This window comes from Pinus tabuliformis, chromosome 7 (assembly GCF_031772625.1).
Source record: "Pinus tabuliformis cultivar Carrire ecotype Pingquan chromosome 7, CPIR1, whole genome shotgun sequence".
Taxonomy (NCBI): Eukaryota; Viridiplantae; Streptophyta; class Pinopsida; order Pinales; family Pinaceae; genus Pinus; species Pinus tabuliformis.
The window spans coordinates 182,244,791-182,267,548 of record NC_142293.1 but is presented as its reverse complement, the minus strand read 5'-3'; the positions used below and the strand labels follow the sequence as shown (position 1 = coordinate 182,267,548).

General features: G+C 38.4%; 2 protein-coding genes across 5 annotated transcripts in view; both read right to left on the bottom strand.

Annotated features, from left to right (window-relative positions):
• Positions 1-22,758, bottom strand: part of LOC149246455 (OVARIAN TUMOR DOMAIN-containing deubiquitinating enzyme 12-like) — a 323,598-nt gene that overhangs the window by 67,359 nt on the left and 233,481 nt on the right. The window lies entirely within an intron of this gene.
• LOC149246457 (uncharacterized) lies at positions 6,318-7,109 on the bottom strand. Its single transcript, XM_089457530.1, has 2 exons — positions 6,801-7,109; positions 6,318-6,677 (listed from the first exon to the last, which is right to left on the bottom strand). The coding sequence occupies exons 1-2, from the start codon at positions 7,107-7,109 to the stop codon at positions 6,468-6,470; spliced, it is 519 nt and encodes a 172-aa protein (XP_089313656.1). The 3' UTR covers positions 6,318-6,467.

The window sequence follows — 22,758 nt, the reverse complement described above, 5'->3', positions numbered from 1 at the left end:
AATCAGATGGTATATGGATACGTAAATAAATTAAAATAACTTTATTATATATATCAATCAGATGGTATTAAAAAGATGGTATTAAAAACTATGATACCTAAATAAATTAAAATAACTTTATTATATATATATATATATATTAACATCAAAATAAACCAAAAAGCATATATATATATATATATATATCAGATAGTATTAAAAACTATGATACTTAAATAAATTAAAATAACTTTATCATATATATATTAACATCAAAATAAACCTTTTAATTAAATCGGAAATCTTTATATTGAAAGCTTATTAAAAAAACAAATTGATTTAAAATAACTTTATTATTCATATATATAAATCAAAAATCTTTATGATGGAAAGTTTATTTAAAATAAATAAACTTTTTAATTAAATCAGAGATCTTTATATTGAAAGGTATTAAGATCACTGTTTGGTATTGGTAGAAGTCACAATATGTGTTATCGTGCAAAAAGCCTGAGTTGACAATTTGAAAGCTCAGACTTCTGTATACAATTCAATATCCCATGGATTTGTATTTGATAATCTTATTTTGACAATCAGATTGATTTGGAATCTTACATTCGTGAGAGCAGGCGTATATATCAAATTATGAAACTATAAAACATGTATTACTGTATTAAAACTATGGATCGATGACGCCATGGAATCGTTTGCTGACACGCTTCAAGGCATATCTAAAGCGAGTAGTGTGTTTATATTTGACCGGAATTTATGACAACATTAAAATATTATTCAAATTCAATAAAATCAATTAAAATGTGGATAGGATAAATGATTCGATTCATATTTTATGGGAGTTGGTATAGCAGAACCGTAATTCTTCAATTTTTTCACCGAAGTAATTAAAAATTTGTTGCGCTGATGACTGCACTGTCCGTCTCTGAAATTTTTTCGCCGAAGTAATTAAAAAAATGTTTGACGCATAATTTTATTGAAATATATATATATATATATAAAAGCCGGCAGATGGTATTAAAAAACCACCCGTAATTTTATTTAAACGCTGGCAGATAGTCATTAACTAAGTCACTAACTGACCGTACACGGATCCTAGCGTATCCGTACCCGTACCAGTTTCGGATTCGGGGATCCGCGGTTCCACCTCTTGCCTTCAGCGGATCCGGTAACGTAGATTTGGTTAGGTTATTACAAATTGCTTGATCTGCTAGATTATATTTGTGTCACAGAACTGGGTGGTCTATGAGGGTCTATGTCAAATGGGTTTTCCCCTTGAGATGTAAAATTGCAAAAGTCATGATGTAAAGTGTCATGAGTGTTAGAAAATGTTTTAATCCCCTCATAAGTCCTAGGTCCTTGGTGTTTTTTCCCAAAGCTTAAGTTCGAACGTCCAATAAAAATAATAAAAGATATAAATAATAAAAAAATTAAAATTAAAAAATGACTAAAAAATTAAAAAATAAAATAAAATTTAAAAATAAATAAATAAATAAATAATTAAAAAATAATAAAATAATAATAAGTCAAAGTTTTGATAAAATAAATGCAAAATTTTAATTTTTAATATATTAAAATGCATTTAAAATTTCGACGGATGAGATTTAAAGGGATTTTGATCCTAATCGACGGTCGAGATTAGTTTGGCATGGATCACTTGAACTAGCCGTTGGCAAATTTTCCCTTAAATAGGGTGTTAGAGGTCATCTGAGATCATTCGATCTATGAGTATTGTGCTGAAGAAAGCTCTCTTGTAATCTTTTTCTTTTGCAATAAAGAAAGACTTTGGGGTTGAAATCTTGTTGGTGTTACTCTTCTGATATGTTGTAAGTTGTTTCATTTTCTGCATAAATTTATTTTCAGCCATTGGTAATAGCTTGATGAAGAGTGATGTTGAACACAGGTATCTTGTTTACTCACTAGGGTTTGAATGTTAATATAATTTCTGAAAATAATGGCAGGTATCTCCATTGGATTTGGATTTTACTACTGTTTTTCCCTCTTTATTGATAGTTGAAGTGAGTTGTGCAGGAAAATCTAGGTTGTAAATATCAACAGGCGTTTGGGGAAGTTCTCGGTTGAGCCAACCAACTCCTGAAAAGCATTTTCTAGAAGAGCCCAGCCAGTTTCAATCCTGGGTTTGTCATTTAAGTTTATCTTTTTGAATGCATGAGAGGTTTTCTAAAATATCTCATAGTAAATCTGAAATTTTGAAAAATATGGTTGTGGATTATTGATAAATCTGGCTTCTTAGAGTCATTAGTTTGTGAATACTGTAATTATTTAGTTAAATTTTGGGTTATTTCCTTGCATATTTTGTCTCTGGTTTTTTTTGTAGGTTGCAGGAAGAGTTTCTTGTTGGAAGCCAGATCTAGGCCCTAGAGGGTAAGATCTGGCCTCACAACCAGTTTTTACAGGGACACTGTTTTGCTGTCCAAGGGTTTCAAATTCAGTCACTTTCAGATCTAGAAATTTGTTGCAGGGTTTCCATCAGAAGCAAAGGGAGTTAAAATTTTTAAGATTTTAGAAGAAGTTCCAAACTCCATATTCCTCCATCAAAACCTCATGTAGGTTGCCGCTGCCTCATTCCCTTCACGCAAACCCATCTTCTACCAAGCTGCCTGTCCACCGCTGCCAGAAAACCTTGAATCCTCTCTAGCGCTGCCTCTTTTCTCTTCATGCATCTGCTCACTCCACGCAATCCACTGTCTGACCCTCTACCTGTGCATGCCACTCCTATTCCGCTGCAAATCTCCCTCACGCAGCTCTCTGCCTGCGTCTTCCTTTCCGTTCCTCCTTATTGCATCCATTTCCACGCATTCTCATTCCCTCCACACTCCCTTTTCCTTCACATCCAGCTCCATCGCAGCTTCCATTCTCCCATCGCTGCCCTTTATCTGCCGTCGAAGCACTCTTCTGCAGCCCATACCTATCACGTTCCTCTTCACGCTACTCGGCCACCTACGTGTTGCTCCTCACCTGCAATACACTTGTTTTTTTGTCCTGCTCTTCCCATCGAATCTTCGCGGATTTGCACACGCCCACGCACAACACAAAAAAAACGCTGATACGTATACGACGTGGGTAAGAATTGGGGGTTTTCCATATGCGTTGGTTAGATTTTTGTTTAATTTAGACTCAGATCTGAGTCATTTTGGTTAGGTTTCGATTTTAGATTAAAGTTTAGTTTTATCTTTGGTTTAGCCGTTAGTTCATTTAAATTTTAGATTTATATCTTTTGTTTTAGTTTTTAGATTTAGATTTCTTTAAATTTAGATTTAATTTTTTAAAGTTTGATTTTAAAAATAATATCAAACAATAAAAAATCATAAAAATAAAAAATTTAAGAAGGACATAAAGAATTTTTTTTTCTTTTATTTAGTTTTAAAATTAAATTTTAGATTTAGATTAGTTTAATATTTGAGTTTTAAGTTAGGTTTTAGTTTTAGTTTATTTGCTTTTTTTACTTGGTTTAGTTTAGTGTTAATACTTTTTAAGTTTTATTTACTCTAATTTTTGCTTAGCTCATTTAAAAAAAAAATTATAAAAAGGGTACCAAAAAAGTTCCTTTATGGTTTAGGATTTAAATTTGGTTTAAATTTAGATTAGATTAATATTTAAGATTTTGAGTTATTTTGTTTAGTTTTTATTTTAATTAAAAAAATATAAAAAGTATATAAAAATTTTGAAATATTTTTGTGTCGCATTTAGTCTTAACATATTTTGTCACGTTTCCAAATTTTGGTGTATTTCGCTAAGGCTAATATAATTTTGATGTGGGATTAATATTATTATTTTTATGTGGATAAACATGCTTAAATGTTCATTTGAAGATTAGCTATATGAAAGTGATAACTGGTTAGCATTTAAAATTGCGTGGTTATTTAAAGCATTTAATCTTTTAAATTTTAATTGCTGGAATATTGTTAAGGCATTGAGCATTTATCGATTACCTCGCATTTGGTAAAATTAATCTTTGTTTGGGTTATTTGATGATAAATGATTGTTAATGGTGGAATTACAAAGTTCATATTTCTGCAGCATTTGATAAACAATTATTTAATCATTAACTCCATAAGGCACTGGTACATTAACTGCTAAAATCAATCAGGTGCCAATTTTCCTTGTTGTGTCTCTCAACCCAAATGGTCCACAGTTGGTCATCCTTTATCCCATAGGGTCTACCCCCCTTAGCCTCGGGAGACGGCTTAAACAAAGAGATCGGGGATCAGGGTGACAGCCCCTCGGTCTGAGCGTTGTCGTGACAATTTGTGCGACAACATTTTTTGGCGTCGTTGCCAGGGATAGAGTTTTTCTGTCCTTGGTTCCTTCGACATTCGTCTCGTTTCTTTCCTCTCGTCCTTTCTTGTCCTTAGCTCCTTCCTTTCGAGCTTTTTTGTGTTTCACTTCCTGCCCGAGTGGTGACTCCATTTCATATATCATCTACAAGAGTGTATACTAGAAGATATCCAAGCAGTTTGTGCAATCCTGCTCCTGATCCTGAAAGAGCTCTCAGGGTACGATTACACAAACTCTCTTCTCGTACACTTCTTGTTAACCTCGAACAAAAAGCCCTCTCCGATATCCATTTGCTTTTTACTAGCCCGGTTGGGCACGACATCATGGATATATATGCCCCTTGCGATTTTTCTAACATTCAAGGTTATCCCAATGATCTTCCAACACTTGGGATAGATAAGTTGCCTAGCTTTCATGGAAATAACGCAATTAGTGCTAATTCACATCTAAGAGCTTTTAGTATATGGATGTCTAAGTACACAAGGTCTACTGATTTTGATCATGAAGATGTTAGAATGACTCTTTTTATTATAACCTTGGAGGGCGATGCTCATGACTGGTTTTCAGAAAAGCCTCGGAATTCATTTAATTCCTTACAATCGATCATTGATGCCTTTAAGGAAAAGTATGGAGATAAGAGAGAAGGAAGACACCTCGTGAAAGCTATTAGCATAATTAAAAAAAGAGAGAATGAAACCGTTGAAGAATTTAACAAAAGGTTTAATGATATTATTAAAGAATTACCTCAAGATTATAAACCTACCGACAAATCTCTTCAAGATTTTTACATTGATGCCTTTAGTCCTGAGCCCTCTTATGAATTGAGGCATGCTAGACTTAATGATTATAGGGATTGCCAAGCCTTAGCAATAGAGCTTGAAAAGGACAAGGCGGCATCTGGGAAGTCTGAGATCCCAGGTTTCGATAGGGCTGCTACGAAACTAAAAGAACCTAAAGGAAAAGCGGTTCAAGAGCTTGATAGTGAGCTTGTTCAGAAATTGCTCCAAAAGATCGAAAGCATGGAAATTAATCATAATAAGGAGATAGCTACTTTGTAGAATAGGTTGGTCCAAATGGAAAGAGCTCAAACACAAAATTTCCAACCTAGAAATAATAATAACAAAAATAACAATTGGCAAAAGAAGGGTCAATCTAGTGAGCAGAGACCTCCTAATCCGCTTACTAATTTGGTCGATAATGCTCCGCCTTACTGTCGGGTTTGTGATGCTCTCCATGAAGAGGCTACTTGTCCCATCGTTAGAAGAATTTTAGATAATGGAATGTTTGGGGCAGGTGATCAAATAAATGTAGTGGGTAACAAGTTTCCTTTGTCTATGGATGATTGGATAGAAGTCAAGGAGAATAGTCGTGACGTTATGAATCCCTTGTCAGCTTTTAGTATAAATTACCTTGAAAATGAAGATGACATTTTGGCTAAGTTATATGGTGAAAAACCTTCTCCAGAGCAAATCATGGAAATGACTAGAGATAAAGGTTTAACCTATCAAAAAAGGGATAAAGATTAGAGTAGGAATCGAATTCCCCCTCGAACTTTTAACCCTGGTTTAAACTCTAGATTAGATGTCGATTTGGGAAGTTGGTTTAACCAATGTTGCACGAAGCGGGAGCGAAGCGGAAGCACGGAGCGCGGAAGCGTCATTTTCCAAAAATCTAGGAAGCGAAGCGTCCGCGGAAGCGTCTGCTATATATATATATATATATATATATATATATATATATATATATATATATTTATATTTTTTTGCATTTATACTCAAAACAAACATCCCAAATACCAAATTAATTGTAGAAGACATGAAAACATGCATATTTTTGCATAAATCAAGATAGATATGGCATCCATGATTCCATTGTAGTTACTAGTATGTACAACAATCATCTATATTCTAGCTATTACAAACATACATCAAATTTTTAAGCATATTATAAAACATAAAACATTTAAGCATATTATAAAACATAAAACATAGAGCATATTATGATTTATCTAGCAAGTGAGCAACTGTCAACATTTGTCATGTCCAAAATTCAAATAATAATGTTTACAAAATATGTCACTTGGTCACCGCCAAGCCAAAAAGGTTCAAAATTCAAATTCACAAGTCTACAAGTCTAATGAGTAATCTATGACAAAAAGAAGTAGATTGTGAATATATCTACTAATCTCTCCTCCTTCCACCACGAATAGAACGTGATGGCGGGCCTCCACGTGGTGGCAATGAAGAAGATGGTCCCTGTGTAAGTCGTGGCACTGGAACTGATGAAGAAGAACCCCCTGCTGTTGGTGTTGAACCATGGAACCTAGGAACCAAGGGACCAGATGGGGGTGGGGGTGGGGGTGGTGGCATATCAACACGGTCATCATCATCCTAGAATCGCTCAAAAAATTCATGCAAAAAAAAAAAACACTAGTTAACAAAAAAATTAAAAACATGAATTAGAGAAATGCTTTATAAGGGAAAATTGGAAAATTCATACCACAATGGACATACCTGGATAAGAGCATCCTCTAATTGCTCTAGTCGCAACACTCCATCCTCCAAATTGGGCTCCTCTGGATTCTTGTCCCAAATCAACAAGTCTTTATTAGACTTTGCATCTTCACAGTAATGGGACAACAATCGCAAGTTGTAATGAACATAAACCAAGCTCTCTGCCCGGTCTAAATTCAACCTGTTCCTTTTAACACTGTGGATGAAAGAATAAGAGCTCCAACACCTCTCTGCAAAAGAAGTGTTTACCACCTGTGATAGCACCCGCAATGCCAAACTCTGTAGAAGTAGAGTACCCCCTCCATGCATGTTCCACCACTCAAGAGCAGAAAAATGCTCTCGATCTTGAATTGCATGCATGCTCCCAAATGGACCAGTGTTGAGCGTATAGTTGCTCACCTGTCTCCGTACCAATGCAGCCTCCTCATCATCAGGGATTAATCTACTCAATGCAGCCATATATTTTTCGTGAACCTCTCTATCTTGGTGTGGTTTTTTCTTGCTTCCCCCCCCCAGGTGCTGGTGTTGAAAGCCATGATGGATGATAGTATTTAGGTGTCAAAACATATGCTAATGCATGCAATGGAATATTTAGCATTTCCCATCGGTTTTGCACCTCTACACGAATATAATTGTACAAGGTGGTATCTCTAGGCTCAACAATGTCTTTAATCTGCCCCAACATGCTATCCATTTGCTCATACACCTCCCCAATTACTGGTCGATCTGAATCTGCAAACTTGATCATGTAATAAATTGGTTTGGTGAATTGCAAAACATATTTAACCTGTGACCAAAAGTAACTGTCAAGAACAGTGTCCTTGACTACATCAGCACCATCTGTGTCAGTGTTAATTTCATCCCATGTTTCAGCACACACCAGATTAGTTAAAGCTTGTCTCACCCTCACTAGCCGCCTAAAGGTGAGGTAATAACTAGCAAATCTTGTCTTTGCAATTTTAAGCAATTGCAACTTGGAGTAAGTGCCATAGAAGTAGTTTACCCTTGTATGCCCTGTGATGAATTTAATGAGCTGCTTCCCTTTCCTGTGAACCTCAGCAATCCACCCACAATCTTTGTGTTTCACAATATCATGCATCAAAAGGTTCAATGTGTGAACCAGGCACCCAGACCAAAAGATGTGTGGATGAGTACGCTCAATAATTTTTCCTGCTGCCTTACAATTTGCTGCATTATCTGTGATCACTTGAACCACATTATTCGGACCAACATCTTTGATTGATTTCAATAGGAGATCTGCAATGTTTTGTGCAGTTGCACTGATGGAGGAGGAGTCATGACATGCAATAAATACTGCACCACTAGAAGAAACACCAAGAACATTTATCAAATGTTGGTTTCTAATATTTGTCCACCCATCTGATACAATGGATACCCCAGAATCCACCCACTCATGTGTAAAACGTGTCAAAGCTCTTTGAACCTTAGCTTTTTCTCTTTCTAATAACACTGTTCTAGCTTTCTCATAGTTGGGGGCCTTGTATCCTTTTGGGGCTTCATTGATGGCCTTTACCATGTCATGCCAATAGGGAGAGCGAAGCACATTGAATGGTACACCGCAAGCACAAAGAAAACGGACTATCTTTCCATCCACATCATCCCTCCCAGCAACATTAAGGAAATCCCCTATTGTTCTTCTACCTCCAGAGGTTGCAGAAGTACCATGAGGAGATGGGCAACTACCAAATTTAGAGGTTGCACTTGAATCAGAATGAGTTTTTTGTTTCTTGTTTTTTTGTTGTGCAGCCATCTCTATTTGGATGTATTTTCTTCTTTCTTCAGTTGAAATGTTTGGGCAAATTTGTACCCCCACAGAACCCTTTTTTTCATCACTGTCCAGCACCCCACAAAGATGCCTCCTCAGACGGGTATATGAACCACAATATGGTTTTCCTCCATGACAACCATGAGGGCACACAAATTTGTAAGATCCACCACCCTTTCCCCCATCAAGTTTGGTCACATAGTTCCACAAGGGTGTTGATGTACCTTTCCCATCTTGTGCTTCAGTGTCCCCTTCAAGTTCATCCCCTTCCTCTTCAAACCCTTCCTCCTCATCATACATTGGGTCACTACTATGAGGACCATCACCAATGTCCTCTTCTGTTTCTTCCCTTCTATTCTTCACCCTTGCCATCATTAAAACCAAGAGTGGAATGATACATAGAAGCCAAAAGAACACCATCTTGGAATATGGATATAGGTGGTGGACAACCTGTAAATAAATGAGCAAGTAGAAACAATGGGAAAGAGTAGGAGAGGGAGGAGAAAAATACAAAAAAAATTTCAAAAAAACAAGGGAGTTTGGGGTTTGAACTTACCTCTTTAGCTCTTGTAGATGAAGTCCTCCAAGCTCTTGCTCCAAGCTCCTCCTCCTTCTCCTAGCTCCTTCTTCTTCACTCCTCCAAGCTCTCCTCTCTTCTCCTCTCCTTTCCTCTCTTCTCTTCTCCTCTCCTCTCTTCTCTTCTCGAACTCTCATAAATTCAAAGTGAGAAAATGAGGAATGAATGGGGGCTTTATTCTTTTCATTCCTCACCCTAAACTCACCCTAACCCACCCCCTCACTCTTAAGTTAAGTTAACTTCAAAAAAAAATTAAAAAAAAGATGCGTATTTTCCAGCCCGCGCGGATTATGGAGGAAGCGCTCGGAAGCGCATCGTGAAGCGTACGCTTCCGGGCCCGAATCGTGGCGCTTCGGAGGCCCGAAGCGCATCCAAAGCGCGCTTCGGGGCCCACGCTTCCGTACGGGGCACGATTCCGGCCTCGGATCCGGGGGGGGGCGCTTCCTGCAACTCTGGGTTTAACAATGCGAAAATCTAGGTTCCTATCTCCGAGATTGCTAAAATCCTTTCCCAAAGAGATAAGTTACTAAAAGCTATTCAAGGTCCTCAAGTAAATATTTCTCAACAGAAGACCCAGGAAGTTGACTATCACGATGCTCCCATATATTTGCAAAGCTTAGATGCGGATAACAAAAATCACCAGCCTTTCTTTATCACCTTGTTGGTTAATGGATATAAATTGAATAATTGCGTGTTGGATTCTGATGCATCCACTTGTGTCATGACAAAAAGGGTCATGGAACAGCTTAACTTAAGAGTTTCTAGACCCTACTATAATATATGTGCCATGGATTCTAAGAAGATTGAAGTGCATGGTTTGATCAAAGATTTACAAGTTCATCTATCAGTTTACCTAGACATCATGATTGTTATGGATATTGTTGTTGTTGATGTGCCTGATCCCTGGGGTATGCTTTTATCCAAAAAGTGGGCCTCTAATCTAGGAGGAAGTATTCAAATGAATTGGTCATATGCTATGATTCCTTCTCCTACAGGTGATGGTTTTGTAAGACTTAATAGAGAGCCCGAAAGAAAATTCTGTTGGAAATAATACTGAGAGGGGGGGGTGAATCAGTATTATCAAATTCTTTTCAGTATATCTTCCTTATTTATACTTTGAATAATTCTTCAAATATTGATCATTACTTTGTATGTCAGTATCATAAAATAATGAGCAGGAACAAAAAAAGCAAATAGTCACACAAAAGAACACCAGATATAAGGTGGAAACCCAATGTGGGTGAAAACCACCTGCTGCAATATGTCTCTATCTTCTTTTAATTAGAAACTCCTTTTACAATGATTTTGTACTGGTGCAGTCCTTTACCAGTACGCAGGCTAAAACCTGCAGAGAGCTACAACTCTCTCTCTCGTTTTCCAGTCTCTCCTGGAAGGGAGCTACAACCCCCTAACTTCTTTTCTTTCAAGGACCACTTTTCATTAATTTTCAGACTGGATCCAAGAACATCAAATAAACATCAAGTACATGTGAATCAACCAATCTCCTTATACAATCAATCCAGTGAGCCACCCAAACTTCTCAGAATGCTGTAAACAGAAAAACAACACCAGTAATCTAAACCCAGAACACAACAGCAAATAGAAAACAGGCAGCCAACAAATATTTCAAAACAGGTCCGCAACTTCACCAATATACACCTGCGGATACCTGCACTTCACCTTCAGCTGCGCTGCGTATACCCGCACTGCGCCTTCTTCTGTACTGCGTACCCCGCACTGCGCCTTCAGTTGAGCTGCGTATACCCGCACTGTGCCTTCCTCTGTACTGCGTACCCCGCACTGCGCCTTCAGCTTTGCTGCGTATACCCGCACTGTGCCTTCGTCTGTACTGCGTACCCCCGCACTGCGCCTTCAGATCGCCTGCGAACCTCTGATTAGGGCCAAATTAACAGTCCTCCAAGGTACCACAAACAGTCAGATCCACAGATCTGATCATGCGCCCGAGAGATCACGACTTAGCAATAGATTCGCCTTTAAATTTTTTACCTTCATTTAGATCTAACTTTTAAAACTGATAACCCAAAATTCAGATCTTAAGATATTCAACTTTCAAAAGATGTCTCAGCCAAGAGATCTCCTTCCCTATTTATAGTCAAGTCCTTATTCACACCATGGGACAAAACCATCAATAATCAATACAAGGGATCCAAACCGGGGCTAAAATAGATCCTATACCACGGGCCAAAACCATAGGATCATGAACGACGGGCTAAATACCACAGGCCAAACATAAGAAACCCCACGTGAGCGCACTTCTCTACCTTGAAGTGAGTGAACTGGGGGACCGCACTTTCTGAACGGGTACCCTGCGAGTATGACTGCACTTCATGAACGACGTGCCTGCGAGTCCGCACCTTTTGAACCGTTCACCTGCAGACCTCTTAATTTCCAACATTTTGAGAGCCTGAACAAAACATTTCCACTAGAGTGAGTTGCCATCAAGTACAACACCTGTAACATAGAGCCATACCAGAATCATAATGCCAACAATCTCCCCCTTTGAACTTGATGGCAACCTCAAGATCCTCAACATCATTCTCCCCCTTTGACATCAAGGGCAAAGGGTTATGCTCCCCCTAAGAACATGCTCCCCCTGACTATAAACCAGATCTGCAAAGAAGAACCATAATCCATCAAACACCATAAATGACCATGAAAGGGATAGAGACGTATTGCAGCAATATTCAGACCAGCATCCATGATCTCCTTCTGTACTTCCTCCATAATGCCAACAATGCATGATATGCTCCCCCTGAACCTGTGCCATTCGATCTTCAACCAATGTACGCATATACTTCAGATGAACCTTGCGTACAACCAACAATCAGAAGAGATTCAACAACAAGATGATGCATCAACAACCCCCAGCTTTTGCCTGAGGTATTCAAAGGTCTCCCTAGGCAATGGTTTGGTGAGTATATCAGCAACCTGTTCCTTAGAAGGAACATACTCCAACTTGACCTTTTGTTCAAGCACTTGTTCCCGGAGAAAGTGATACTTGATTGGTATGTGCTTGGTTTTTGAATGCATGATTGGGTTCTTTGAAATGCTGATTGCACTTGTATTATCACATAAGATGGAGATAGGTGGTGTACAAGTGATTTGAAAATCCTGCAAGGTCTGCATCATCCAAAGGAGTTGAGTGCAGCAAGATGCAGCAGCAACATATTCTGCTTCAGCTGTAAACAAGGCAATCGAACTCTGTTTCTTGCTGAACCAAGATACTAATCTGGAACCCATAAAGAATGCACCACCACTTGTGCTCTTCCTGTCATCCACGCTTCCGGCCCAATCTGCATCAGTATAAGCATGAAGTGTGAGATCTGTATCTCTAGGATACCATAAGCCATAATTTTGAGTCCCTTGAAGATATTTGAAGATTCTCTTTACTGCCTGAAGATGAGTTTCCTTTGGATTTGCCTGAAATCTTCCAACTATTCCCACTGCATGCATGATGTCTAGTCGGGTACCTATCAAATAAAGTAGACTTCCAATCATAGATCTGTAGGTTGGTTGATGTACTGCTGCTGATTCATCATTTGCACTGAGGCTACATCCTGTGACCATGGGTGTACATACTGGTTTTGCATCTTCCATGCCATATTTCTTCAAAATCTGCTTGAGATACTTGGTTTGAGACAAGAAGATCCCTCCTTCCTTTTGTTGGATTTGCAGGCCAAGAAAATATGTCAATTCTCCAAGCAAGGACATTTCGAATTCTTTCTGCATCACCAAGGCAAAGCTTTGACTCATAGATTCTTCATCGCTGCCAAAGATAATGTCATCTACATACACAACAAGTATTAGCAATTTGTCATTTTCAATTTTTATATAAATATTGCTATCTGCTGATCCTTTTGAAAAACCTTGTTGATGAAGATATTTGTCCAAACGATAGTACCAAGCCCTTGGAGCTTGTTTAAGACCATAGAGAGCCTTTTTCAGTCTGCATACAAGATTTGGATCATTTCCAAGAATGAACCCATCTGGCTGCTCAATGTATACTTCTTCTTCTAAGTCTCCATTCAGAAAGGCTGATTTCAAGTCCATTTGAAATACTTTGAACTTTTGAAAGCTTGAGAGAGCAAGGAACATTCAGATGGCCTCAAGTCTTGCAACAGGAGCAAAAGTTTCCTCAAAATCTATTCCTTCTTGCTGCGCATACCCTTTACAAACAAGTCTTGCCTTGTTTCTAATTACTTCCCCATTTTCATTCAACTTATTTTTGAAGACCCATTTTGTCCCTATAACATTCTTATCCTTTGGTCTAGGAACCAACTCCCAAGTGTTGTTCTTTTCGATCTGCTCAAGTTCTTCATCCATTGCTTTGACCCAACATTCATCTTTGCATGCCTCTTTTACATTTTGTGGTTCAGTGGAGGAGAGTAATGCCAAATAGCTTGAAGCTTCTGCAATTGTTCTTCTTGTTTGTACACCTGCTTCTTTCTACCCCAAAATATGAGATTCTGGATGATTCTTCTGAACGTACCGGGATGGAGTCTTCTCTTCTATCCTTATCTGTTCCTCTGGTGCTTCTTGAGGTTCATCTTCTTCATCATTCTGTCTTTGAGGGTAGTCTTCATCTTCTTCGATATTTTCATGATTTACTTGCCTAGGAATGTATCCCTTTTCATCAACCACTACATCAAATGCTGTCAACAATTCTTCCAAGTCTTTTATTGTAGCACTTATATGCTTTGCTGTGTGGAGAATAACTAAGAAGAATGCCTTCATCTGCTCTAGGTTCAAGTTTGCCAAGTTGCTCATCAGTATTCTTAATATAGCATTTGCTCCCAAAGATTTTGAAGTGCTTTACCGAAGGAGTCTCACCATACCAGAGCTCATGAGGAGTTTGAGTGCTGTTCACTCGGACATTTGTTTTGTTGAGAATAACAACCGCAGCATATGCGGCTTCACCCCAGAAAGTTGCGGGAGTTCCAGACTCATCCAGCATAGCACGAGCCATTTGTTGGACTGTTCTGTTCATCCTTTCCACCACTCCATTTTGCTGAGGAGTTCTAGCTGTAGAGAATTCTCTTCTTATCCCATGTTCTTCACAGAAATCGAAAAATTCATTTGAGGTAAACACCCCACCTCTGTCAGATCTGAGGCACTTAATTTTGTAACCTGATTCATTTTCAACCAAGGCTTTGAAAGATTTGAATTTCTCGAATGCTTCGTCTTTGTGCTTCATAAGTCCTAACCAAACAAACCTGGAGAAATCGTCAATGAATAATATCAAGTATTCTTCTCCTCGAGGTGTCCTTTTCCTAAATGGACCACATACATCTGTTTGGACTAGCTCAAGAGGCATGCTAGCTGATCCTTCCTTCTCTGGAAAGTTAGTTCTGGTTTGCTTTCCAAACTGACATGATTTGCATATGGTGTTGTCTGGAATTTTGATATCTGGAAGACCACGTACTGCCTGATATTTGCATGCTTTCCTTATTTGTGAAAAGCTTAGATGCCCCAACCTCCAGTGCCATAACCAGTGTTCATCATCCTTGCTCAAATAGCATTGTTGTTGTCCTTCTTCAAATATGTATAGATTATTTGGAGTTCTTCTACCTTTGATCACTGTTTCACCTGTATCAAGTCACGAACACGACATCCGTTTGATCTAAATATCACCTCGATTCCTTGATCACACATCTGGCTGACACTTAGAAGATTATGCTTCAATCCATCAACATACAAAACATTTCCAGCTTTGACCTTTTCTTTTAACTGAGCAGTGCCTTTTCCTTTTATAGCTGCAGGAGTATCATTTCCAAAAGAAACTTTCTTTCCCTTTTCTAACGCAGAATATGATTCAAGTTTTTCTTTATCACCTGTCATATGTTTCGAACATCCACTGTCAATGTACCATAGATTTTCTTGTCCTTCTGCATAAAATGCTATCCCACATCTTTCTGTTTGTGGTTCCTTTATTCTCCATGTTCTGGTGCTTGAGGCTTGTTCCTTTGTCTGCTGAAACCTGCTCCTGCATTCAGAATCTTCATGACCAAAGTTATTGCAAATAGAACATTCAACTTCATTTTCAAGAGCCGAAAAGTTGTTATAGGTCCTTTTTGTAATCCCGATCATACTTCTTTGTTTTTGAGCTTCTCTAGTCATGATTGTTTTATATGCAACACATTGAGCTGCTTTGTGACCGAAGTTATGGCAAGAGAAACATTGCCCATTGAAGAAACTTCTGCGATTATCAAATCTGCCGGCCAAATGATTGTAATTTCTATTGTCATCCATTCTTGAAGCAAATTGAGAAGATTTTACTTGTGGCTGGTTGTAGCTTTTGTTCATCCTTAAGACAGATTGCCCCTAGTTTACCTAATAGTCTTTGTTCGTTCTTGATGTAATTCGTCCCTGCTTTACCTGGTGATCTCCATTGTGCTTTTGCTCATTCCTTCTTGTTGCATCAAGATAACTCTTTGAGGTGGATGCTTGAGATGTTTCTCCATTATACCCCAGACCTATCTTGTTTAGCGGAGAACGCTGTACATTGATGATTTCATCCAGAGTTTCAGATCCTTTGACAAACTTAAGATTAATAGCCTTTGTTTTCTCAATTTCTTTTCTAAGGCCAACAATTTCACCTTCTAACTTTTCAAGATATTTTTCTTTTTCATCAATTTGAAATTGTAGAGTATCAATGATCATATTCTTTTCTTCTATACATGTCTTAAGTCTAGAAATCTCTTCATAAAAACTATCCACATCTATAGCATCCATGTAATCATCATCTTCAAATGCCATTAAAAGTTTATAGTCATTACCTTGTTCATCTTCATCACTATTTGATAGACCATCACTGTCTTCATGAGTGTAGTAGCTTTTCTTATTTGCATTCTGTTTCTTGTTCCATCTAGCAGGTTCCTTTCCTTTGTCAATCTTATCCTTATGAGGACATTTGGCAGCATAATGACCTACTCTTCCACAAGCAAAACATTTAAAAGGTAGCTTACCTCTGAACCTTCCAGTACCCCGTTGAAGATTTCTGACAAAATTTGATTCTTCTTCTTCTGGCACGTGACTTGATTCATAGTAGTCTCCTTTGCCTGAAGCCTTAAAAGCAGCTTCTCTCCTGTCTGATGGACCTCCTTTTCTCATTTCGTAAGCAGTTAGAATTCCGTGTAGCTGAGACATAGTAAGAGTTCGTAGATTTTCCTTTTCTTCTATTGCAGACACTTTAGATTCAAACTTGGGGGACAATGATCTTAGGACTTTTTCAACCACAACAGCCTATTTTATTTCTTCACCCAAGTTTTTCATACAATTAACAATCTCATCTACCCGAAGGAAATAGTTAGCCACACTTTCATCATTATACATTATGAGATTCTCATACTGAATCCTGAGGGTTTGAAGTTTTGCACGTTTTACCTGTTCATCTCCTTCGTAGCTCAAAACAATCTTGTCCCATATTTCTTTTGCGGATTTATATTGCATAACCTTCACGAATTCAGATTGAGATAGACATCCTAGAAGAGTATTAACCGCCTTTGCATTTGTTTCATATTTCTTCTTCTCAGCTGAATCTGTAGGAGTAGCTGATGGAAAAGTATACCCTGTGTCTATAATGTCCCATACTTCTGTACCCAAAGATTGAAGATAGGCAGTAACTCTTACCTTCCAATATACGAAGTTTGTCCCATCAAAAATCGGTGGCCTGATTGATGCTTCCCTCTCGTAGTTGCTCATGATGTTAGATCTTCCTTCAAGCGATCAAGCTTCTTCAGAAGAACCGGCTCTGATACCAATTGTTGGAAATAATACTGAGAGGGGGGGGTGAATCAGTATTATCAAATTCTTTTCAGTATATCTTCCTTATTTATACTTTGAATAATTCTTCAAATATTGATCATTACTTTGTATGTCAGTATCATAAAATAATGAGCAGGAACAAGAAAAGCAAATAGTCACACAAAAGAACACCAGATATAAGGTGGAAACCCAATGTGGGTGAAAACCACCTGCTGCAATATGTCTCTATCTTCTTTTAATTAGAAACTCCTTTTACAATGATTTTGTACTGGTGCAGTCCTTTACCAGTACGCAGGCTACAACCTGCAGAGAGCTACAACTCTCTCTCTCGTTTTCCAGTCTCTCCTGGAAGGGAGCTACAACCCCCTACTTCTTTTCTTTCAAGGACCACTTTTCATTAATTTTCAGACTGGATCCAAGAACATCAAATAAACATCAAGTACATGTGAATCAACCAATCTCCTTATACAATCAATCCAGTGAGCCACCCAAACTTCTCAGAATGCTGTAAACAGAAAAACAACACCAGTAACCTAAACCCAGAACACAGCAGCAAATAGAAAACAGGCAGCCAACAAATATTTCAAAACAGGTCCGCAACTTCACCAATATACACCTGCGGATACCCGCACTTCACCTTCAATTGCGCTGTGTATACCCGCACTGCGCCTTCTTCTGTACTGCGTACCCCGCACTGCGCCTTCAGCTGAGCTGCGTATACCCGCACTGTGCCTTCCTCTGTACTGCGTACCCCGCACTGCGCCTTCAGCTTTGCTGCGTATACCTGCACTGTGCCTTCGTCTGTACTGCGTACCCCCGCACTGCGCCTTCAGATCACCTGCGAACCTCTGATTAGGGCCAAATTAACAGTCCTCCAAGGTACCACAAACAGTCAGATCCACAGATCTGATCATGCGCCCGAGAGATCACGACTTAGCAATAGATTCGCCTTTAAATTTTTTACCTTGATTTAGATCTAGCTTTTAAAACTGATAACCCAAAATTCAGATCTTAAGATATTCAACTTTCAAAAGATGTCTCAGCCAAGAGATCTCCTTCCCTATTTATAGTCAAGTCCTTATTCACACCATGGGACAAAACCATCAATAATCAATACAAGGGATCCAAACTGGGGCTAAAATAGATCCTATACCACGGGCCAAAACCATAGCATCATGAACGACGGGCTAAATACCACGGGCCAAACATAAGAAACCCCACGTGAGCGCACTTTCTGAACGGGTACCCTGCGAGTATGACCGCACTTCATGAACGACGTGCCTGTGGGTCCGCACCTTTTGAACCATTCACCTGCGGACCTCTTAATTTCCAACATTTTGAGAGCCTGAACAAAACATTTCCACTAGAGTGAGTTGCTATCAAGTACAACACCTGTAACATAGAGCCATACCAGAATCATAATGCCAACAAATTCCATGTTGAAGATCCTAAGAGACCTCACAACGAGATAATTAAAGAACAATCTGACATTGGGAATTACGCTATCATGTCTAATTTCATAATTCCTCCTGATGATAAGATTAAGGATCTCAATGACAAAGTTTGGTACATGTATTTTGACAGTGCATCCTCTAGGCATGGTAAAGGTGCGGGAATAGTGCTTAAATCTCCCCTTGGTCACATTTTCAAGTTTGCCTATCGATTAGAATTTGAAGCAACCAACAATATCGCTGAATATGAGGCTTTATTGTTGGGTCTTGAATTGGCAAAAATCTTTGAGAATTAAGTTGCTTAGCATTAAGGGGGATTCTGATTTAATTATCATGCAGCTTAAAAATAAATTTACATGTAAAAATCAAAGATTAAGGAATTATCGAAATGCTGTGTGGGATACTTTGGAACACTTTGATGCCCTTGACCTTGAAGCTATCCCAAGAGAGCATAATAGTTTGGCGGATGAACTTGCCGTAGTTGCTACTACCTTCCAGTTATCTGATGAGCTAATTAAGAATAAGATCAAAATGGAAGTTATGTTTAGACCGTCTGTTCCAGATAACTCAGAGCATTGGCAAGTCTTTAATGATGAAAAGAAAGTGATTCGTTTTCTTGATAGTCTGGATGAGTTTGAAGATTTTTGGATAGATTCTGAGGAGGATGGATCTGTTGATCATGACCATTTCATAAATCCTACTCCTAGGAATGTGGTTGCCTTAGAGCAACACTTTGATCGCCATGATGCCACGAAATTGATAGAGGAAAATAAAATGGATCCAGGTGAATACCTCGAGATAAACATTGGTACTCCTGTGAACCCAAAGATTGTTTAAATTGGTAAAGGTACTAGTGTGGAGGAAAGAAAAAAGTTAACTAATTTACTTCGCGAGTATTGAGATGTTTTAGCATTCTCTTGTGATGAGTTAAAGGGCTATAGGGAAGATGTCATGGAATATACTATCCCCTTAAAAGATGAAAATGCTAAACCCTTTCGCCAAAAGCTTAGGCAAATTAATCCTAAGTTAGCCCCTTTGGTTCAGAAAGAGCTTTTAAAAATGCTTGCGGCAGGAATTATCGCTCAAACAAAGCATTCAACATGGTGTTCCAATCTGGTGATTGTTAGGAAAAAGAACGATATGATAAGGCTTTGTGTCGATTTTCGCAATCTTAATCTAGCATGCAAGAAAGATAATTACCCTTTGCCAAATATGGAGACTTTGTTGCAAAGAGTAACCGGCTCTGGAATGATGTCATTTCTAGATGGCTTTTCTGGGTATAATCAGGTACGGGTTAAAAAGGAAGATCGTCACAAAACCACATTCACCACACCATGGGGTACTTTTGAATACATTAGAATGTCGTTTGGATTAACCAACGTTGGGGCTACATTTCAAAGGGCTATGGATTATGCCTTCAAGGGGTTAATCGGGATTTTTATTGAAATTTACCAAGATGATCTTACTGTATTTACTAAAGATGGTATCAGTCATATAAATCATCTTAGGCAGGTTTTCGATAGATGTAGAGAATACAGGATTTCTTTGAATCCATCTAAGTCTGTTTTTGGAAGAACCGAAGGGAAATTACTTAGCCATATCATCTCTAAAGATGGAATCAAGATTGATCCTGAAAGAATTGAAGCAATCCAAAAGATTCCTCTTCCTTATAATCTTAAATCCCCTCAGTCCTTCCTTGGAAAAACAAATTTTCTTAGAAGGTTTATTCCAAATTACACAGAAGTAGCTAAGCCTATTCAAAGTCTTCTGAAGAAAGATGTAAAATTTGTTTGGCAAGAAGACGGCAAAAAGGCTTTTTAGAAAATCAAATGCGCTATTGCAAGAGCTCTTGTCTTCGTTAGTCCCGATTACTCCAAGGATTTCATGATTTTTTCTTTCGCTTCTGAAGATACCATTGCTGGTGTCCTTTTACAAAAGAATAAAGATGGTCACGAGCAGCCTATTGCTTTCATGAGTAGAGCGCTTCAAAATTCCAAATTAAAGTACAATACCATGGAAAAGCAAGCTTATGCCCTGGTCAAGTCTCTTAAGCATTTCAAAACTTATGTGGGTTATTCTAAAATCATTGCTTTCGTCCCACATTCTGCTGTTAAAGATATATTAACTCAAACCGATTGCTTAGGGACTCGCGCTAGGTGGGTTACTAAAATACAAGAATATGATTTGGAGATCAGACCCACCAAGCTAGTCAAAGGCCAAGGCTTGGCTCAAATGTTGACCGAAGGTAACGAAAAGACTCTTGGTTTGTTTTGTCTTAGCGATCTATCTTCGCCTGAGTTGCAAAGATTAGGAGAGCATGAGTGGTACAAGGACATTGTTTATTACTTGATGAATCTTACATGTCCTAACCATTTAGTTGCTCATAAGAGAAGGGCTCTTAGACTAAAAGCCACTAAGTATTGCCTTATGAAGGATGGCCTTGGATGGAGAAATCCTGAGGGCATAGTACTTAGGTGTGTTGATGAAATTGAGTCCAAGAAATTAATTTCTGAGTTTCATTCAGGATTTGTGGGGGTCATTATGCCGCTAGAACTACCGCCCACAAAATTCTGAGAGCTGGTTATTATTGGCCTTCAATTTTTTCTGATGTGCATAGGTTTGTTAGAACTTGTCAAACCTGTCCGTTGTTCACTGGAAAACAGAAGCTTGCTGCCCTGCCCGTACAACCTGTCATTATAGAGGCACCTTTTCAGCATTGGGGTTTGGACTTCATCGGGAAGTTCCATGAAAATTCTAGCAATGGCTACTCATGGATGTTGACTGCTACTGGTTATTTCACTAAATGGGTTGAAGCCATTCCTGCTAAGAATGCCACTGAAAAGGTTATTATGGACTTCATTGAAAATAATATCATTACTAGATTTGGTGTCCCTGCTAAGATCACTACTGACAATGCCAAAGCTTTTAGTTCCTCAGAGTTTTCATCTTTCTGTTTCAAGTATGGCATTGTCCTATCTCATTCATCAAACTACTATCCTCAACGTAATGGTCTAGCTAAATCAAGTAACAAGAATATCATAACCATTATCAAGAAGATAGTAGGAGATAATAAGAGATCATGGGCTAGCAAAATCAAGTATGCTTTATGGGCAGATAGGATCACTAAAAAGAAAGCTACTGGTAAATCTCCCTTTGAATTGGTTTATGGCTTGGATGTAACCTTACCTGTGCACTTGAAATTGCCAGCTTATCAGCTCCTTCAGCATTTTTCTACTAATAAAGATGTTGTTCAAAATAGAATAGATCAGATTGTGGAGTTAGATGAAGCTCGTAGGACAGTTTTTGATGCTATATGTAAAAATCAATCTAACATTAAGAAAAGCTTTGATAAATCCTCTCGATTTAGATCTTTGCAGGTTGGAGATATGGTACTTCTTTGGGATCGCAAGAATGAAAAACCAGGAAAACATAAGAAGTTCGACAGTTTGTGGCTGGGACCGTACATCATCTGAGACATTGCTAGGCCAAACTCATTCCACTTGAGCAGATTGGATGGCGAACCACTTGACTTACCTGCAAATGGCCAAATGCTCAAGCTATTCTTCAAAGATGATATCTGATGCCATGGGGCATCCTTTGTATTGTATTTCTAACCTCACTCCTTGTCATTTCAGCATTTTATTTCTGTTTTAGGATTAGATTTACTTTCCTTGTTACTAGATAGTTAATAAATGGAGAGCTTATATCTTTCATGTGCTTAATGTTATATGATGATTTTTGGATGGACACTACTTATTTTTTATTGTGTTTTGCACGGATGCAGATTCTGGATTCTCACATTCCTACAGTGCAGCAACGTGTCCCCAAGTAGAGCCAGATTTTGACCGCTACGTGTCAACTACCCATAATAGTACACCCCCTTTTTTCACAAAAGGGATAGCGCTTAGTCGACATGTCCGTGCCATTCGACAGTCATCGTCGACCCGATCATGTTGTGTTGTAAACCCAGTCTACATGTGTAAATTGTAAATAATCTTAGCAGATCTGAGTCATATATGTAAACTGCCTAGGCAAACCTAATTTTCTAGTGATTATCTACGTTCCGGAAGGTTTTTTGTCTCACCGATCCATGATCGGCAGATTTTTCCTTCAGCCTAACCCCAAAGCCGGAATGAATTTTGTCATTAGAATCTTAGGGGAATCCTAGTGTGCTTCGAGTCTATGTAAAAGTAATTTGGAAATAATTCTAACTATTTGGTTAGGTTATTACAAATTGCTTGATCTGCTAGATTATATTTGTGTCGCAGAACTGGGTGGTCTATGAGGGTCTATGCCAAATGGGTTTTCCCCTTGAGATGTAAAATTGCAAAAGTCATGATGTAAAGTGTCTTGAGGGTT